This window comes from Ochotona princeps, chromosome 29, assembly GCF_030435755.1.
Source record: "Ochotona princeps isolate mOchPri1 chromosome 29, mOchPri1.hap1, whole genome shotgun sequence".
Taxonomy (NCBI): domain Eukaryota; kingdom Metazoa; phylum Chordata; class Mammalia; order Lagomorpha; family Ochotonidae; genus Ochotona; species Ochotona princeps.
Genome location: NC_080860.1, coordinates 6064654 through 6084772, shown reverse-complemented (window position 1 = coordinate 6084772; position 20119 = coordinate 6064654). Strand labels below are relative to the sequence as shown.

At 60.2% G+C, this 20119-nt stretch overlaps 1 protein-coding gene across 3 annotated transcripts; it reads left to right on the top strand.

The window, feature by feature from the left end:
• The first annotated feature begins 391 nt into the window (after positions 1–391).
• On the top strand, positions 392–19487 carry RASAL1 (RAS protein activator like 1). Of its 3 annotated transcripts, XM_004595373.2 has the most exons (21): positions 392–688; positions 3501–3557; positions 5588–5701; positions 5855–5916; positions 7122–7251; positions 9459–9540; positions 9660–9791; positions 10117–10205; positions 10757–10874; positions 10979–11132; positions 11461–11525; positions 11743–11855; positions 13652–13844; positions 14060–14197; positions 14722–14866; positions 15586–15758; positions 16028–16165; positions 16263–16398; positions 18055–18175; positions 18756–18832; positions 19028–19487. In XM_004595373.2, exons 1-21 carry the CDS (start codon positions 624–626, stop codon positions 19168–19170), a joined length of 2445 nt encoding a protein of 814 aa, XP_004595430.2. In that variant the 5' UTR covers positions 392–623; the 3' UTR covers positions 19171–19487. The 3 variants fall into 3 exon arrangements, with proteins under 3 accessions (XP_004595430.2, XP_058512730.1, XP_058512731.1); XM_058656747.1 differs by lacking the exons at positions 392–688; positions 3501–3557; positions 5588–5701; positions 5855–5916; positions 7122–7251 and adding an exon at positions 8250–8367; XM_058656748.1 differs by lacking the exons at positions 392–688; positions 3501–3557; positions 5588–5701; ... (1 more) ...; positions 7122–7251; positions 9459–9540 and having other exon boundaries at positions 9676–9786.
• The last annotated feature ends 632 nt before the right edge of the window (positions 19488–20119 follow it).

Here is a 20119-nt window from a genome sequence, read left to right as displayed (position 1 = left end):
TTTCCCAGGAAGGAGATGTTCCAGGCTGCGTTCCCCCTCGGGCAGGTGTGACTGGCTCTTCAGCGACCTCTGCTGCCGACCGCGGACACAGCCGGGGACGGGGCCTTAGGGGGCGGCTGGAAGGTGGGCAGCGGCCACCAAGGCGCGCACGTGCTGGGGAGGGGGTGGCAGGCTGTCAAAAGGGCGGACGGTGTCCGGCAGCCGCGGCTCCGCCCCACCTGGCAGTGCCAGTCTCCGCGCGCCCCGCCAAGCCTGGGGCTCCGGCAGAGGGCGCGCGCGGGGGGTCCGAGGGCGGGAGGGGGGACCCCGCGGGAGGCGGGGATCGGGGGAGGGCCCTGGGCTGCCGTCTCCCTCCCCCTGCCCGCCCCGCGCCGCAGCCGCCAAGGCAGGAATCGGTGGGGGGCCCCCCGTGCGCGCGCTGCCTGCTCTGAGCGCCGCTCCTACCTGTGGCGCCCGGGAGCGCGTCCCTTCTCCCGGCACCTGCACCTGCTCCTTGCCGTCCAGCTCCGCGGGTCGCGCCCCAGCAACGCGGAGAAGCCGGGAGGGCGCCGGGTCCGCAGCTGGTGACATGTAGGTGCTCCTCCGGTGCTGCCCTCCAGCCGGAAAGTTTGGGGCTGGACGCCATGGCCAAGAGCAGCTCTTTGAACATCCGCTTGGTCGAGGGCCGGGCGCTGCCTGCCAAGGACGTGTGAGTGCCTCCCCACCCCTCTCGGGAGAGCGAGGGCCGTATCCCGCGTGCCCTGGGTTCGGGTCAGAGGCAGGGTAGGGTGGGGTGCGGGCCCGGGAGATGCTCGTCCAAGACCCGGCGTGAGAGGGCCCATGCCTGCTGCTGTCCTGGTGGTGGTGGTGGTGCGGTGCCCAGACTCGGTAAATGCCCCGCCCTGCCCCCGGAGGGGGTGTGTTGGTCCCCCACCACCAAACCTAAAGAGGGGGTGTCTTCCAGGGCTGAAGGTAGCATGGGAGGGGTGTGCAGGGGACAGGGGAGAGAGGTGAGGTTTCTCCAAGCCTGAGTGGGGCTCCTACCCAGGGACCCTTGGGGAGGCTGCACATGTGGCCAGCAGCTTCTGCGTTTGGGGCTCTGGGCTGCAGTGGGTTCCCAGGTGGTGGTCCTACTGACTGGCTGCCCTGAGTCCCCTGTGGTTGTCAAGGCCAGTGCAGGCTGTAGGTGGCTGCTGAGAGGTCCGCTGGCGGGGGGTGAGGGGGGCGGAGGGTGGGGAACCCTGGGGCTCCCCTCAACCCCCTTCCCTGGCCCTGCTTCCCCTCAAGGCTGAATCTGCATTTGTTGAATGAGCAGGATGGGAGGGTCTCCTTTCTCTCCCCTCTACCCCAAGTGCTTGGCGGGGAACCCAGCAGGGGCCCTGAGAGCGTCAGCACTGGGGACAGGTGTGGACATCTGCTCTGTGACCTTGAACCTGCTGGTGCTCTCTGGGCCTCCGTTGGCCCTGTCTGGGCAGTGGGAGCTTCAGGCAACAGTCTCCCTCGGGATGGCCAGGGTCTCACACCGTGCTGTGAGGGTGGAGCACATGTTAGGGTTTACCTGCGGACCAGGTGAGCAGGAACGTGCAGGGGGGACCTGCACTTGGCTCCCATCCAGTGCTCAGCTGACTGCCGACACCCCCGCCCCCAACACTGCAGCTGTGACGGTGGCGGGCAGGGAAGGGGGGAGCTGTTGAGAGCAATTTTAGCGACTGGGTCTTAATCAGCTTCCCCAAATAAACACACACCTGAGATGCAAGCAGAGAACCCGTTGCCGTCACCCTCTCTCTGAGAAGTCCCTTAGAGCCCCGGGGGGTGGGGGGAGAAGTCTGGAGTGGTGAGGGTAGGGAGCCCAGGCCAGCTGCTGGCCACAGAGGGATCCCTGCCAGAGAGGGGTCGCTGTCCCACCAGTCCCGGCTGGAAGATTCTGAGTAGGTGGCAGGTGATTGAGCTTCACCAGGTTCCTGCCTGGCTTGGCCGCCTCTCCCCGATCGATCCTTCAGCTCTGGGGTGGGCCACGCCCCAGAGCAAAAACAAGGAGCTGTTTGGTCCCAGCTACCCTGCCTAGGTACCCCTGGCTCTCCGCTTCCTTCTCCCAGGGGACTCAGCCCAGCTTGCTGAGGTTCCCGTGTCTGTGGGATGCATTCCCGCAGTTCCATTCTCGGGGAGACGGGGTGAGGCTGTGGGGGTGGCGAGGGAGAGGGTACTATTATCAGTAATAGCGCCATTGAGCATTCGCTCACTTTCAGGCTAGTTCACGTTTGGGTCCTCCTGGCATTTCCATGGTATATCTGGGAAAATGATGATCCTGCCTAGTTCTGCGCCACAAACCAGCCTGGGGTGGAGATGGCTGAGGAGGGCTGCTTCTTCCCCCTGCTTGGGCTGCAGTGGGGACCGTGGGAGAGGCCAGGTCCTGGAAGGGGCCACCTCTTCCCTCCCTGGCAACCCCACTTGATGGGAGCTAGATAAGGCCGTTGTGCGTCAGTACCCTGGTGTTGGCCTGCTGAGCTGGGCTCCCACGGGGGCCCTGTGCGGGCTGGGATCCCAGCCAGCCTGACGCCCGAACCTGCACTGAAGTGGCTGACATTGTTGGGGTTTCCTACATCTACAGGGTCAAGGTGGACCCTGAGGGAGGACAGTTGGTTTGGGCCACCTGCTGGGGAAGGGACTCAGAGGCAGAGCTGCAGGCCAAGCAACAAGGCACCATGTTCAGTATAAACCAGCTGGGAGACTTGAGGGACCCCAGCCAGAGTGTCCAAGGTGAGGGGTGCAGAGAGGGAAACCAAGGGTCGGGCTCACCCGGACAAAACCGAGGCTGGAGCTGACACTTGGAGCTTACAGCCCTCTCCCAGTGGATCTGTCACCAATGTGGAGAGGGGATGGCAGAGACAGAGTCATGGCAGGGATGGGGTGGGCAGAACATTTGGATGCGGGCAGGGGCCGTTGGCTCGTAAAGAACAGGCAGGCTGGGGCTGGGGGCAAAGGGGAGTCAGCCCTGTCCAGGAAATCCCACCGAAAGGAGAAGCCGGGGGGAGTCAGTGTGTCCCTAGTGGGAGAGGACTCTGAGCCCCTCTTCTGGTCTGATCCCTGCCACCCCCTCCATGTGCTAGGAGGGGTGTGTGCTGGTGACAGCCCCGCTGACTGAGTAGAGAAACTGATGCCAAGGTGGCTGGCCATGGCACTGACAACTCTAACGCACACCCTCCCCTTCAACGCTGCATTGGGTTCTTGGCGAGTCAGGGCTCCCCACTTCCTGGGAACTCCAGGTCCAGTTCCTCTGGGTGGAAATTTCCAGAGCAGTGGGTGATGTGGTGGGTCAGGTCCCTGATGGGTGGGTGTGTGGGTGGCCTGGGCCATGATGCTGTCTCCTGCAGGTACCCTGAGGTCCCGTCTCTTCCCTGGGCCTGCTGTGTGGCCCTGGGCGATTCTCCTGCCCTCTGTGAACCTGGTCTGCCCTGTCTTTGCAGGGAGGGTGGACAGTGGCTGCAGCCTCATAGCCTTCTCCTTATGTCCTCTTCCCACAGGTCTGGAAGCAGTGACCCCTACTGTCTGGTCAAAGTGGACGATGAGGTGGTGGCCAGGTGAGGCCAGGAGATGCTGGGCCTGGCATGGCCCAGAGCGGGATGCTCACTGGACAGAGGAATTGGGGACACTGGTTGCCCACTGAGGGGAATGGGGGGCCTGATGCACCTGATGGTGCATGCGTTGGAGCCCAGGGTTCCTGGGACCTGAATTTGGGGCTGCCAGCTCCTCACCACATCCAGCCCCACCGTCCAACCGGACGCCTCTCCCCAAGGACCCAGTGATGTCCCTGTTGGTTGCCCAGGACTGACTCAGCGGCTGCCAGCTGGCCCCGCCCACGGCGGCCTCCCCGGGGGTGGGCATCTCACGCTTGGCTGGACTGGCTGGTTCCGGGCCTGCTGGGTGCTGCGGGCACCAGGGCTTGCGGAGAGGGGGTAGTAGGAGGGTGGGGGGTTGGTGTGTTCGGCCAGCTGGACCTGCTGGTGAGTGAGTGTGGGGGTGTCACAGGGCTGGCGTGTGTGCCTGGCAGTCCCTGTGAGAGTGTGGGTCAGTGGGTATGTGTGCGTTCCTCAACACAGGCATGGGAGCACCCATGCCCCTGCCTGCCTGGCTGGGCACCCCAGTGCCCCTGAGAGCAAATGTGAAGGAGTCTTGGAGAGGGGTATGGGGCTGGGCCGTGCTTGGCACCCACCCCCGCAGGCTGGGCAGCGGAGGCCCTGGTTCCTATGGAGACAGGAGGATTCAGGATGCTCCTGATGCAGATGGGCTGGGAGCTGGGGGAGGGGAACCTGCATTGGGGAGGGGAATCATGGCACCACTGGCCCTCCTTGTTGTTCTGGCGCCCCCTCACCCCATTCTGTGATGCCAGCCCCTTGGCTCTGGGACCTCAGGGTGCTTGCTGTCCCTCTCTGGGCCACGTGGAGCCTCCTCGCTCAGACTTTGTGAAGCCTGGGGGACTCTCTGGGTGGGAAGAAGAGCAGGTTTGTGTGATGTGGTGGCCTTGGGCAGGGATATGTATGTGGGTGTGTCTTAGGGGAGGGGGTGGAGAGAGGAGGGAGGGAGCAGCAGGAGGAAACCCAACCTTGCCGACAGACATGTGGGTGTGTAAGGTAGATTCTGCTTCCTGCCGGGGAACAGGAAGTGTGACTTCAGAGTGCCAAAGCAGAGCTGCTGTATGTGGAACCGACTGCTGAGATTGTGTTGGTCCCCCACCTTCCTGTGTCTGCCCCACGAGCTCGGGCCTTGCTGACTTCCTGGGCGCCGGCGGCACTCTTGTTTGTTAATCACACTGGGCACACTTGTACTGCCTCAAGGCCTTTACACATGCCAGCCCAGACTTCTAGATCTCCCATCCCCATCGTCTCCCCGTTTCGGTCCAGCTAGCTCCGTCTCCCCCTCTTCACCACCACGCCCACCCCAAACCCAACCAGGTGCCACTGAGCTATCCCCCTACTCCATCACCTGGCTTCTCCCACGGTGTCCTAAGGCAGGACACCTGCCCATGGAGAGGGCTCCAGGACAGTAGCAAAGCCCCTGGCCTGCAGAGCACAGCCCTGACTCAGCCACGGTCTGGGCAAAGAGTGTGTGTGTGTGTGTGTGTGTGTGTGTGTGTGTGTGTGTGTGTGAATGCACACATGGCTCTCTCCCTGTATGATTGTCTGCTTTCTCCTTGTCTGTCTGCACGGAACAAGCCTCCTGCAAGCACACAGGGCCATGTTTCTAGACACTTCCGAGGGCATGACAATGAGCCTGTGCATGTGTGAATGTGTTTCTGTCTCAGTGTGTGTCCCCATCTGCGGGTCCCTGTGGGTCTCTGTGTGTGGACCTGGGTCCTTGGTTGCACTGGTGTAATGTCTGTGTAGGACTGTGTGTGTGTAGGTGTGTGTGTTGACCACTGTACCTCGATTTGTTCACCTATACAATTGGAAAGATAAGAGAGCCTGCCTTGAGGGGTTATGGTGATTAAGTGGGTATGTCCATCTCTGGGGTGTGTGTGTGCTCCTAGGAGAGGGGTCTGTGGTCCTGTGGATATGTGTGTGTGTCCAGTTGTCTGCCCCAGCAGCCCCAGCCCGTGTGTGCCCTTTGGCAGGACAGCGACTGTTTGGCGGAGCCTGAGCCCCTTCTGGGGTGAGGAGTACACGGTGCACCTGCCGCGGGATTTCCACCACCTGGCCTTCTACGTGCTGGACGAGGACACCGTTGGGTGTGTGGCGGGGGCAGGGGGTCCCAAGCCTAGGTGGTGGGGGATGGATGCGGAAAGTGGAGGTCGCATCCCTGGCCGCCTGCCCCTGGCACTCCATGCATGGCCAGGTGGGAAGCTTTGGCCTCTGGCCCTCACCTGCCCTCTTTGGCTCAGGCATGATGACATCATCGGCAAGATCTCGCTGAGCAGGGATGCGATCGTGGCCGACCCCCGAGGTGAGAGGGTCGCTCCTGAGTCACTTGCTGTGTGCGTTAAAGACTACCCACCCATGGCCTTGAGAAACTCAGAAACTTTTAAAAATGTATTTGGAAAGCAAAGTGAGAGAGAGAGCGAGCTAGCAAGCTGTTGTCCATCCACCAGCATCCCCTTTGAATGGCTGCAGCAGCCAGGGCTGGATCAGTCGTTGTTAATTTGCCTGGGAAGGCATAGGAGGGTGTTCCAACTTCTTGACCTCTGCCACCCATGGGAGGAGACCTGGATGGAGTTCTAGGATCCTGTTCTAGGATGGAGTTCTAGAATCAGGCAGGCCCAGCCCTGGATTGACCCAGGAGACGGAAGATCTCTCTCTCTGCCTTTTTAAAATACAAGGAGGGCAAGCATTTGGTGCTGTTGCTGAAGCAGTACTTGGAAGGCTTGCATCTATTCCATACTGGTGGAGGACTTGCGATTAAGTCCCAGCTTCCTGCTAATGTGTGCCCTCAGAAGCAGAGGCTGTGGTGGGGCCCTACCACCTGCGTGGGAGACCCAGAGGGAGCTCCAGGTCCCTGGCTTCAGCCTGGCCCAGCCTCGGCTTCCGTGGGCATTTGGGGAAGGAGCTTGCAGATGGGAGCTCGCTCTCTCTCTCTCTCTCTCTCTCTCTCTATGTTTCAAATAGAGTTAAAGAAGTACAGTCTGTACTCAGCAGAGTAAAAAATGTCCTTATCTGAACATGCTAGGGTAAAACTAGAATGTCAAAGATACAGCCCTGAAGTTTAGAGGCAAAAAGGCAGGCCACGCTCAAAGGGACCACCAAGTGGGCTGCAAGCTCACAGCCTACAGCTACGGTGAATGGGATGTTGAGAGGGGCAGGCGAGGTCCTTTGAGGGCTTACCGAGTTGTGGTTTGGTGGTGGGAATTCTGTACATATAGGATGGGGATGCTGGTCAGGTGTGGCAAAGAGTACTGTTTGGACTCCCTGCAAATTATAGCTCTGTCATTCACGAGCCGTGGGGTCATGGGCAATAGTCTGCCACCCTGGGCCTCTCAACTTCTTTGCCAATGGAGCCACTTAGAGGTCTAAGAAATGGTCGTGTCCACAGCATGTGTATGAACACAGTGTGTTCAGAGTGGGAGGGTGGGGGAACGCAGCATGTGGAGGGTCTGAGGGTGTGTAAACGCAGTGCCCAGGACGTGGCAGGTGCAAAATGAGTGTGCCCTGCAGGCATTGACAGCTGGATCAACCTGAGCCGGGTGGACCCAGACGCTGAGGTGCAGGGCGAGGTGCGCCTGGCCGTGCAGGTGCAGGAAGACGTGCGGGGCCGTCGGCTGCGCTGCCACGTGCTGCAGGCCAGGTACGCTTACAACGGAGGCAGGGAGGCCAGGGAATTGCAGGTTCCCCTAGGTCCCACCTGTTGTCTGGGCTTTGGGCGTTTCTCACTGTGGTTTATGGGACTGCAAATTTCTATACCGCAAGGCACCAGCCAACTCCTCCTTGAGTTCCAAGGGGCGGGGCAGCAAACCCTGAGCCACTCAGGACGACCCAGCAAGTGAGTGTGCAGGAGATTCAACAAGACTGCAGTGGGCAGAAAAGCGGGTTTGTTGGCTCAGAGGCTGGGCATGGGGCAGGGGCAGCGGCAGGCCTGTGCGGAAGACACCAGAAGGAAGACGAGCCCCAAGGTGCACCACAACTCAGGGAGCTCTCCTCGTCCTTGCGGTCCTGACCCCTCCCTCTATACTATCTGCCCTCCCTCATTTCCTCCCTTCCTCAACCCTTTCCACCTTTTCCCCGCCTCCCACTCTTCCAGCCCTCACCCAGGCTGGGCATAATCTCAGTTCCTGACTTGCTGTGTGACCGTCACCCCTTTCGTTGCCTTCTCTGTTTTTTCCGCTGCCTCTAGAGCTCTACCTCCCATATCACATCCCTCCCCCACCACTCTGGGTTCAAGAGGGACCCTAGAGTGAGAGGGAGGCAGGGGACCGGCTCAAGGACTGAGCGTGGGCCAGGGGTCGTTGCCTTCTCTGGGCCCACAGTCCCTTCCCCAGCCACAGCGCTGTGTGGGATCCTTGCAAACAAGCAAGGGACCAACTGCTGTCGCTTAGCAACTGGGCCAGCTCCTAGGAAACCACAGAAGGCTGTGGAGCCTGGGCTGGGGAGGAGGGGGAAGGGGGAAGGGAGAAGGAGGGGAAAGCAAGCAGCCCCCCACCCTCTGCGGGATGGAGGAGGAATGTAGTCCCTGGATTTGGCGACTTTAGGGAGGAGGCTGGGCAAGCTGCCTAGGATGGGACTGTCATGGCAACCAGGGGCAGAGGGTTCCACTTTCTTCCTGGGTCCCAGGTGGGGTGTGGGCTGCAGTGTTTGTTGAGTGAGTGAATGAGTGAATGAATGAGCCAAGTCCTTGCCACCTGCCAGTGCGGTGCAGAGTCTCCTAAACCTTCTGTCTCCTGGAAACCTGGACCTTGTGCACTTGGTCTGTTGTTATGCCCATTTGCCAGATGAGGAGACTGAGGGTCAGAGAGGCAAAGTGACCTTTCCTGAAGCTGCCTGGTTAGTGGGTGCAGAGCCAGGCCTCACACCCTTGCAGGTACCTTTCGCCATGAGGGTCTTCTGGACATGGGCAACCCTCCCTTCCCCTAATGACTTCCTGTGCTTTGGTTTCCTCATCCCGGTATCTCTACAGGGGATGGTGTGAGGCAGGCTGAAGACCCTGGGGCTGGACAGACAGACAGCTGACCCTGCGGGTGGACCAGATCATTTCCTTGGGAACCAGTGGCATGGGCCTTCTGTCACTTTGAGAGACAAAGAGACAGAGTTCTCCAAGTCGCTGGCTCCCTCTTCAAACGTCCATCACAGTTAAGGCCAGGCCAGGCTGTCTGGGAGCCAGCAGTTTTGCCCAGGACTCGCTTGTGGGTGACAGGGGCCCAACTCTCTGAGTCAACGTTCGCTGCCTCCCTGGGCATGCATTAACAGGAGGCTGGGATGAGAAGTAGAGCTGGAGCTGGTGCAGTGGTTCTACAGACTAATCCTGTACTGGCAAGTGCCAGTGTCCCATATGGGCACCGGTTCATGTCCCAGAAGCTCCCCTTCCCATCCAGCTCCCTGCTCATGACCTAGGAAAGTAGCAGAGGGTGACCCAAACCTTTGGGACCCTGTACCCATGTGGGAGACCTGGAATCAGGCCCAAACTCCCTGATCAGCTCAGCTGTGGCCATTGCAGCCATTTGGGGGATGAACCAGTGAATGGAAGATCTCTCTCCTCTCTGTAAATCTGCCTTTCCAATGAAAACAAATCTTTAAAAAAGGAAGGAAGGAAGGAAGGAAGGAAGAGAAAAAAAGAAAGAAAAAGAAAGAAGGAAAGAAAGAAAGAAAGAAAGAAAGAAAGAAAGAAAGAAAGAAAGAAAGAAAGAGAGAGAGAAATGAATTGGAACAGACTCCGATCCAGGCCCTGCTGTGTGACCTGTGTGTGTTCTTGGTGGTGACTTACCTGCTGTCGCTGAACTTCAACTTGGCAAGGCCCAGCCTGGGTCCTGGCCCCACATCCTTTTGCTCACCTGGCTCTAGGGACCTGGCCCCGCGGGACATCTCCGGTACATCAGACCCCTTTGCACGGGTGTTTTGGGGCAGCCAGAGTGTGGAGACATCGGTGAGTGGTGGGGTGCCGGGCAGGACCCCGCGGCAGGGGAAGGGGTAGGGTCAGTGGGTAGGGGTGGATCCTCTCCACTTTCTTCCTCACTGACCCTGTCTTCCCTGGCCTGGCCCCAGACCATCAAGAAGACGCGCTTCCCACACTGGGATGAAGTGCTGGAGCTGCAGGAGACGCCGGGAGCCCCGGCCCCTCTGCGGGTGGAGCTCTGGGACTGGGACATGGTGGGCAAGAACGACTTCCTGGGCATGGTGAGTGTCCTTCCCTGTGCCACCCTCCGTGGCTTCCCAGTGCCTCCCCTGTGGCAGGTGTGGTGGGGAGGCAGAAAAGGAAGAGTGGGAAGGGGCTGGGCATCCTGGGGTTCCAAAGGGCAGGTGCACTGACCAGGCCCTGGTGATGGCGCGCTGTGCAGGTGGGGAAGTGGAGACTCGCAGGTACAGGAATCTGCCTGCGCCTCAGGCTGGGCTAGGAGCCTTGTCCTGGCACACGGGCACACAGGATGGTCCTTCCGTGCTCCTCCAGCTCATACCCTCACAGCCACCCTGTGGGGTCTGGATTGTTGTTACTTCCATTCAGGTGGAGTTCTCCCCTCAAGCTCTCCGGCAGAAGCCGCCCGACGGCTGGTTCCGCCTGCTGCCCTTCCCCGGAGCCCAGGAGGATGCTGGGTAACTGTGGGTGTGGAGGGATGGCTGTGTTCCGTCTGTGAGCAAGTCCTCACGGGTGCCTGGGCTGGCTCACAAGGTGTCACCAGACCAGCCCATTCAGCCGTACACTCATGCGTTCTGCAAACATACCTTGTCAGGTGTCTCCAGTTGCATTCACTGCCCACGTGCCAACCTGGCAGCTTACACTGGCAGATGTGTGTCCTGAACTTGGGTCCTTCCACACCTGTTCACTTCCCTCTACTCTGCAATCCCACCCATGTTTGTGCCGACCTCATGGTTTATGCTGTCAGTATCAGTTCACACCTGCCCGTATCCATTCTTGCCCGTATCTGATGACACCCTTCCTTCCTGTTCGCACTGATTGTTTCCTGGACACGCCTGTGTCCACTGGCCACACCCACCACACTGGCCTGTACTTGCCCCCGTCTGCTTACACCTGTCAACCTCTGCTCGCACCTGTTCTTTTGTGTGCACCTGTCCGTGCCTGTCTGGGTTCTCCGCATCGACTCACAGGGACCTCCTTCCCTCACCTGTACTCTGATTCCATTCAGGGGGTCCCTGGGAGCCCTGCGGCTGAAGGTCCGCCTGACCGAGGACCGCATCCTACCGTCCCCGTACTACCAGCCTCTCATGCGGCTGCTTGTGGAGTCTGTGCTGCGACCCTCAGAGGTGCATGTTGGGTGGGGGCGGGCCTTTCACTCTCTTGGGGAGCCCCTCTTGCTTTGAGGTTCCCTAGCTCCAGGGCACTTCTCTGATCCCAAGTTCCTGGCCAGGAGGACATCACTAGCCCCCTGGCCATACTGGAGGAACTGACCTTGGGGGACTGCCGCCAGGACCTGGCCACCAAACTGGTGAAGCTCTTTCTGGGCCAGGGCCTGGCTGTGCCCTTTCTGGACTACCTCACCCGGCGGGAGATGGCTAGGACCGGTGAGCGTCCGTTGCAACCCCTGGCTGTCCCTCTCAGATGATGTTCTGCAGGAAAGGGGCTGGGAGAAGAGCTGGGGACCCCAGGACAGAGCAGGGGCTCGTGTCTGCCAGCAGCTTGGTGCTTTATACCCCCATACCATAGTCAAGGGTGGTTTGGTTAGCTCCTCATGAGCTGTGGGACCCCGGACACTCCGGGCCTCTGTATTGTGACTGGGGGTCCCAGATCCCGCTGACTATCAGGGCTGGAAGAATCGTGCCCCGCCCTGTTCCCTGTGCCTCAGATGCATGGGTCCAGCTGGATCCCAGCAAACACTTCCCTTCCTCCCAGCTGACCCCAACACCCTCTTCCGTTCTAACTCCCTGGCCACCAAGTCCATGGAACAGTTTATGAAGGTGAGTACAGCGGGCCCTTCCTGGGGGAACCCCTGCCCAGAGCTTTCCTGTACCCCAGCGATTGGCTGGCCTCAGAGTAGCCTAGCTGATGCTGAGTGCTGGCGCTTGGCCGGGCCTCCGCTCAGCTGCTGGGTGCTCCCTGCATGGATGCCCCACACCCCTCTCACCACCACGCTCCCAGCACGTTGGCCCTGCCTTCAGCGCCCCCTGCCCGCAGCTCGTGGGCATGCGTTACCTGCACGAGGTCCTCAAGCCTGTGATCAGCCGAGTCTTTGAGGAGAAGAAGTACATGGAGCTGGACCCTTGTAAGATGGACCTGGGCCGGGCCAGGTGAGCCGGGTTGAGGGCGGGGCCGGCCTCCTAGGCCCCGCCCACGGGCTGCAGGTTGAACGGCTTTGGGCAGATCTGGGGGCTCTGGCTTCCTGAACTGTGTGGTGCAGTGCCTTAGGGCAGGGCTCAGCCATGGGGCTCCCTGGTTTCAAACCCCAGCCCTGCTCCCCCTGGTGGACCAGTGGCCTCCCTGTGCCTCACTTGTTAGGGCCCAAGACACATGCATTTTGTTGCTGGGTGGTGGCTACTTGGTCCAGAATCTCAGTTATTTCCTGCATAATGCATTTGTTTATTTGAGAGACGTAAAATGTGAGAAAGAGACAGACAAAAAGAATGGTTCCATTCTCCTTGTTCGTTTCCTCAATGCCCTCAGGGACTGAACCTGGGACAGGCCAAATCTGGGTCCCCATCCAAGTGTGTGCATGGCAGCAGGAGCTAAACCCAGGTCCTCTACACGGAGTACAGGAACACATGGTGGCGTCTTAACCAGGGTACCAGGGCACCCAGGGCCTGATACTTTATGACTGTGGTGTGGTGGTGTTGAGGCCATGTGGGGGCTGGGAACCTGCCTGGAACCTTGGGCCAGGCCAGGAGGAAGCAGCATAGCCTGGAGGCCAAGCCCTGCCAGGCAATTTGCCCTTTTTGCTACTCAGAACCTTCTCTACTCCAGGTGGAGCCTGGGTGGGCTTGTTCTACTGGGGCTGTAAGAGCCAGCTGCCTGGGCAGTCCACCGTGTCTGAGGGCCTGGCTCATCCCTTCGGGCCCTCCGAGGTCTGGTGGGAATACTCAGAAGCCAGCTGCTCAAAGTCACCCAGCCAGCATGCTATAAAGTGAGCAGGCAGGTGGCGTCTATACGGGGGCAAGAGCTGAGGCCTTTGCTGGGCCAGGGACACAGGAACCAGAAGTGGGCAGATGCTGCAACAGGCAGCCCTGAGTTCTGCTCTTGCCTCTGCAGGTGATTTCTTAAAACCTGTCTCTTTGTTAGATGGGAACAGTCGGGCTTAGTGGGGAAGGTCTGGGAAGCGCGACCGGGTTCCCATGGAGTCTTCAGGCTGGGCCTGAGCAAGGCAGACCCTCACGCCAAGGAGAGAGATGGAGATGAGGGCATAGGAAGACGCTGCTCGGTCATGCCCGCACTGAGCGGCTTGTGCGGGCCAGGCTTGGGGGGAGAGTGGGACTGCAGCAGGAAACATGTGACTGCTACCCTTCCTCTTCCACGGAGATACAGTTACTGCAGCCCCCAAAGAGGTGGATGGCAGGGAAGGGCCTGTAACAGCCACCAGGTCGTGACAGAGAAGGGGACGCTATGCGGGGAGGAGGGAGACCCTGAGAGTTGCCAGCAGGGCCTTGGGGTCGGGGTGCATGTCTGGTGGGTCTTGGGGGTGGAAATAAGCTGTGTGTGTGTGGTATGTTTAGAAATTTCTTTAAACATTTGAAAGGCAGAGTTAAAGAGAGGCACTCCATCCGCTGGCTCATTCCCCAAACACCCACAACAGCCAGAACTGAGCTTGTCTCCCACATAGAGGCAGGGTCCCAAGGCTTTGGGCCTTCCTCCACTGTTTTCCGAGACGATTAGCAGAGACACAAACTGGTGTCCCTAAGGGAGGCCAGCATCTCGGGCAGCAGCTTTCTATGCCATGCCGCCACGCCAGCGCCAGAGCTGTGATTAAGCCACAGGAAGCGGCTGGCTGGGAGGGAGGCCACCCAGGCTGAGGGGGCTGGGCGGGAGGGGGAAGCTCTGAGCCGTGGCTGCTCTGCTCCGACTCTGAGGGACTCTGCCACACTCCCTTCCCCAGGAGGATCTCCTTCAAGGGCACACCCTCGGAGGAGCAGGTGCGGGAGACAAGCCTGGGGCTGCTGACCGGCTACCTGGGACCCATCGTGGACGCCATCGTGGGCTCCGTAGGGCGCTGCCCACCCACCATGCGCCTCGTCTTCAAGCAGCTGCACCAGGGTGTGGAGGAGTACTTTCCTCAGGCGGAGCACCAGGTGCGCGGGGGCGGGGGAGGGGAGGCAGGGGGAGGCTGAGGCTGGGGAGGGGCACAGGTGGGACCACCCAGTGGGGCAGGGGGAAGTATGGGGAAGCAAAAACCCACTAGGGCTGTTGACTCCAGTTTTTGGTTTTTTGATGCTGTTGCTTCCCCACTTGGGGAGGAGGTTCGGAGGCCCCCCTCTCACTGCTGTTCCCTCCTACCACCCCACAGGACGTGAGGTACCTGGCCATCAGCTGCTTTCTCTTCCTGCGATTCTTTGCGCCGGCCGTCCTCACTCCGAAGCTGTTTGATGTCTGGGATCAGCACGCGGACCCCCAGACCAGCCGCTCTTTGCTGCTGCTTGCCAAGGTGCCGGGGCCGTGGGGGCTCATGTCCTGGGGGCTCTCAGCCAGGGGTGGGGGGTGGTTGGCGGCAGAGGAATGTAAGGCGACGCCAAGACCCGAAGGACCCCTGCTGAGATGTGCTGCTAGTGTTTCTCCCACAGGTTGAAGGAATTGGTTCTGAAAACCCAAGCCGGCTTCCGGGAAGGAAGTTAAAAGGCAGGCTGGTGGTTCTGTACACCATAGTATGAATGAAGCATCATGTGCAAAGATGCAACAAACAGGGGCTTAAGGGGTCCTGAGTGTGCGTGAGGGATTGGGCAGGTCGTGTGTGTGTGTGTGTGTGTGTGTGTGTGTGTGGCGTGTGTGTGCAGCCTGGGATTGGGAGGCAACAGAACAAAGGTCCTGGGTGTGCAAATTCCCTACGGAGGAGACAGGGACAGACACTGCCTAGGGCACGTGCTAGTGCCCAGAGGGACCCTGTTCTGGGCTTACAGAGGGGCTGCCCCGTGTATGACCTTGGCCCTGGTGGCCTTTGCTCTATTGCTCCAGGCCGTGCAGAGCATTGGGAACCTGGGCCAGCAGCTGGGCCAGGGCAAGGAGCTGTGGATGGCCCCACTGCACCCGTTCCTGCTGCAGAGTATCTCACGCGTCAGAGACTTCCTGGACCAGCTGGTGGACATGGAGGGGGATGAGGGTGAGTTCCCGGGGCCCTAGTCTGACCTCTCCCGGGACCTCTATCCCTCCCGAGAGCCTCAGTACTGCACCTGTGGGTCAGCTGCTTGGTCAGCTCCCACATCCAGCTCCCTCCTCCGGTGCCAAGCACAGCACTTGGAGACGCACAGCACTTGGGCCCTGTCCTCCAGGCATCCAAGCCAGGGAGGAGGCTGTAGTCGGGCAGGAAGCACCCCTCTTGGGGGCAGGGCTGTAGTTGAGGAGAAGGGGGAGGAGGAGGCAGGAGTCAGGACAGGGCCGAGGCTGTGAACAAGACAGACAGATGGGGTGGGGATTGCAGGTAGATCTGAGTGGACAACAGCACGTGCTACAGCCCTGAGACGGGAGCAGAGAAGTGGGAGCCAGACCATAGCATAGGGGCTTCCTGAGACATAACCTGTCACCATGCAGGCCCAGGTCGTGACACAGGTGGGTACAAATCACACAGGGGCCCCAGGAAGCCCTGGCTGTGGCATCGTGGAGCCCTGGCAGAGCCCTGCTCTCTGAATGAGGTGGTAGCAGGTGTACCTGCAGACTGGGCTCTGGCCTCCAGGGCGCCCCCTGCTGGTTGCCTGAAGTTCCCGCTGGTGGGAGAGGATGGTCAATGTCGGGCTGGAGGCGTTCGTTCCTGGGGTGCAGAGGTCCAAGATCCTCCTGGGCAGGGGCACCTGAGCACCCCGCCTTGCTTCTCGCCTTTCCCAGAAGTTGGAGGCCCCGCCGGGGCGCTGGTCTCTCCTTCAGCGACTGTCCGTGAAGGTTACCTGCTGAAGCGCAAGGAGGAACCCGCTGGCCTGGCCACGCGCTTCGCCTTCAAGAAGCGCTACTTCTGGCTCAGCGGGGAGAGCCTGTCTTACTCCAAGAACACCGAGGGTCAGGTGGGACGCCACGGGAGTAGGGGACGTGACTCCAAGACCCCACAGCAACTGCAGGTTCAGGGCTCGGGTCCGCCTCTGCACACACCCACCCTCCGGTGCCCTTCAGTGCGTCTGTGCCCGAGTGTCAGTGTGGGCACATCCTGGGCGTGGACCCTTGTGACCCTACAAGGTGGGGCGTGCCCCCTACGCTGGCGACTCCACCGCTCGTGGGGAGCTGTCCTGGGTCTGGCCCGGCCAGCCTCGCCACTAGCCTGTGTCCTCTTGTCCAGGCTCGGTCCTGCATTCCCGTATCGCACATCTGCGCGGTGGAGCGCGTGGACGAGGGCGCCTTCCAGCTGCCCCACGTGATGCAGGTGGTGACAAGGGACGGCGCGGGGCCGCTGCACACCACCTACCTCCAGTGCAAGGTGGGCTCCCCCATCGAGGGCTGCGGGATGTGCCTGGGCTCCTCCTCATCCCCCTTTCCTGGACACCTCCCCTCCCTCCACCTCCCCTCCCCTACAGAACCTAAATGACCTCAACCAGTGGCTGTCAGCCCTGCGCAAGGCCAGTGCCCCCAACCAGGACAAGCTGTCTGCCTGCCACCCCGGTGCCTTCCGCAGCGCACGCTGGACCTGCTGCCTTCAGACTGAGCGCTCAGGTGAGGAGGCGGGTGGTCTGTAGGCTCTGCCTTCCCTCCTGTCCATCAGCAGGTGGCCGGTCTTCCCCAGAGCTCTTTGGCTAACTGTGGACAACTTGCTTGACCTCGTCATGCCTCAGCCTCTCAGCTGTGAAATGGGGGTGGAAACAGACCTTTTAGAATTGTTTTTAAGAAGATGTACTTCTTTGAAAGGGGATCTTCCAGCTACTGGTTCACTCTAAATGGCTGCCATGGCTTCTCTCTGGGCCTCCCCGGTGGGTGCAGAGTCCCAAACATTTGGGCCATCTTCCTCTACTGCCTTTTCCAGGCCATTAGCGGGGAGCTGGATAGGAAGTAGAGCAGCCAGGACTTGAACTGGCGCCTGTATGGGATGTCGCATTGTTGGGCGGTTGCTTCACCCACTAGTGTATAGTGCCAGCCCTGTGGTTTTGTATTACACAGAACACTTAGTCACTGCTGCAAGCAAGTGGTCCCTAATCAGAATGAGCGACTGTACCCAAGGCTGCCAGCATGGGAGTGGGCGTTTGCAGCAACTGTTAAGACATGCCCGCCCCCCTGGAATACCTACATCCTGTATTAACGTGCCAGGGCCGTGTCCCAACTCGACTCCCAGCTCCAGCCTCCTGCTGATGCAGGAGACAGCGGGTGATGGCTCAAGTGCTTGGGTCTTTGAGAGAGAGCCCACCCAGGGGACACTTTAACGGAGTTGTAGGGCTCTGGGCTTCAGCTGCTGTTGGCCTCAGTTCCTGTGCTCCTTTGGGAGTGAGCCAGTGGACAGAAGATCTGTCTCTCTGTCTCTCTGCCTTCTTTTTAATTAAAAAAAAAAGATTTATTTGCTTTTGTTGGAAAGGCAGATTTACAGAGAAAAGGAGAGACAGAGAGATTTTGCATCTGCTGGTTCACTCCTCAAGTGGCCACAATGGCTGCAGCCAAGCCGATCCGAAGCCAGGAGCTTCTTCCAGGTCTTCTGCATGAGTGCAGGGTCCCAAGGCTTTGGGTCGTCCTCTGCTGCTTTCCCAGGCCACAGCCAGGGAGCTGGATGGAAACTAGAACAGCCAGGACACAAACTGGTGCTCCTATGGGATCCAGGCCCATGCAAGGGGGGATTAGCCAAATGAGCCATCACTCTGAGCCCTGGCACTCCACCTTCAAATAATAATAATAATAATAGAACTCAGTATGTGCCAGCTGCCCAGGGGCACACAGACCTGTGTGGGAACCATGATGCCATGTTACCAGTGTGAAGGTGAAGCTTTTGAGAATCCAGAAAACACCTTTGACCCAGCCTCAGGATGGGGGAATCCAGGAGGGTTTCCTGGAGCGAGTGCTGCTAAAATGTGACCTGAATGGGACAGGTGTGAAGTAGGGAAGTTGGAGGCAGGGTTTGGGGTGAGCAACAGTGTTACAGGCATGAGCCCAGGCTGGGGTGAGACAGCATGGGTTTTGGGGGGTGGAGATTGTGGAGGCTCCTGAGGCTCGAGCCTGGGATTGGAAAGCGGGGCAGTGAAGCAGGTCTGTCAGGAAGCTACTGCTGGGAGGGTAGTGGCAGGTTTGAGGAGAGGGCTGGGAGGCAGGAGGGTCAGGGCCCAGTGCCTGCTGGGCCATGGGGCCCTCTGTGGCCAACTAATGGTTGTCCCTCCACCCCCGCTCCCGCAGCTCCAGGGTGCAGCCGCACACACTCGGCTGTCACCCTCGGGGACTGGAGTGACCCACTGGACCCCGACGCCGAGATGCAGACGGTGTACCGGCAGCTGCTGCTGGGGCGGGACCAGCTCAGGTGGCCACTCTCCCTTCTTTACATTGTGCACCCGCCAGGCAGCCCCAGGGCGTCCACCCTGCCAGGGCTGCACAGCAGAGCTGGGCCTTGGGGCTCTTCCTTTCCTGGACCTGGGCAGATGCAGACACTACACACAGAAACCCAGTCTCCTAGGCTTGCCCTGGACCTGGGATGTGTCCCTTCCCCCGCTCCTGGGATGCAGGGGCTGACCTGCCTGGACTCAGTTCCGGCCCCTGCCTTTGAGGGGGACCTTCAGCCCTCTAGCTCAGTTTCCTCTTCTGGAAAATGGAGCAAGTGGCACTGTCTGCCCTGGAGGAGGGGCGGGGGGTGCTAAGGAGCAAAGGAGGACCTGTGGCTCACGTCCTTCGCTGAATTTCCTGCTGTGTGACCTCAGGCCAGTTGTTTTCGCTCTCTGTGCCTCAGTGGTCACCAGCATAGGGGCATTACTTACAACTTAGGTAAGATCGGATGATGGCAGGTGAAGCTGGCTTAGCTGACTGCCTGTCTGCCATGCAGGTGAGGAGGAGGATGGTGTGTCCTGAAAATCAGGAACCAGCCTTGTCTTTCTCTCAACTTCCAGGATGAAATTCCTGGAGGAGCCCAACATGGATCCGACTCCTGAGGCAGACATGGGGAAGGGTGCCAGTGCCACGGGAGGTAAGGGGTTCACAGATCCCTGTGCCTCCCCGCCCCAGTGCCCCCAGGCCCTTCCCCGGGCTGGCAGGGCCCACCCCGCCTAGGCTGTGTGTGTGTGTTACACAGCTCTCCCGAGCACGAGGTGAATATGCAGCCCCAGAGTCCCAGAGAAGGCCTGGCTGAGTCCGCATGACCACCCCTTCCTCTTCCTCCCAGGGAGCTGTCCTGCTGTTGGCGCCCAGCAGAGGGCAGCTGCTGCCCGCCTGCTGGAGGTGCTGTCAGAATTGGACAGAGCCCACGAGGAGTTCCAGCTGCAGGAGCAAGGAAGGTCTACCCTGAGCCGCCCCCGGGTGCCCTGAGGAGCAGCAGTGTCCCTGTGGCTGTCATGTACCTCTCCATGCTGTGGCCCACCTGGAGGCTCCTGGCATCACACCTGGCCCTGTGTGCCAAGGCCAGAATGTGGTGGGGCACAGAAGCCCGCTCCTAGGGGCCAGCCTTGCACTGAGCCCATCTCCTTCTTGGGACACATCAGACTGGAGAGGACAGGATGGAGAGCCCATCCGCCACACCACTGACAAGGCCAGGGTGGCCCTGAGCTTCTGGCTCCAGCTGCACCCGACTTCCCGATGCTCGAGTGGCCTGATGGCCCCGGACAGGCACTAAATGGTCTCGGCCCTTCTGGTGTTCGTGTCTGAATCCCTCTGCCCCATGCACCCCGCCCCCCCCCCCACGCTGCAGGTGCCTCTGACTCACACCCCCTGGGGCCCCAGCTCTCTCCCTGTCTCTGAGCCTCGGCTGACCCAGTGGGAAGTGAGACAGGAGTGTGGGCTGTGGCTTTCACACTGGATTCCACTGTGGTGGGAAATGCGTACTCCTGGGCTTTCCCAGCCACGGATTCAGAATCTGAGGGTCTGGGGGCCCAGACCAGTCAGTGGCTTGGGTGACATGGGTGAAGCTGGGGTCTGGTCACAACTTTATGGCTGAGGGAGTGCAAACCTCAGAGTACAAAATGGCTGGGAACACTGGTTGGCAGGACCGGAAGGGTCTCCAAGGACGACTCCTTTCTGGGTTTTGTATAACTGGCTACTGGCTGGGAGGTCCAGGGCGACAGGAGCTGTACCACGAGTGGCCAGCAGGGGCCGGGATGAGCTGCAGCCGGCACTACAGCCACAGGGGTCTGGGGAGGAGACACTGACAGGGAGGCTTGCAGATCCAGGGGTCCTGGCCTTGTTTTTGACGGCGGAGGGGCGTTCTGGGGTCCCTATGAAACAATCACAGTGCCTGTTCCCCTGAAGGCTCCCTGCTGGC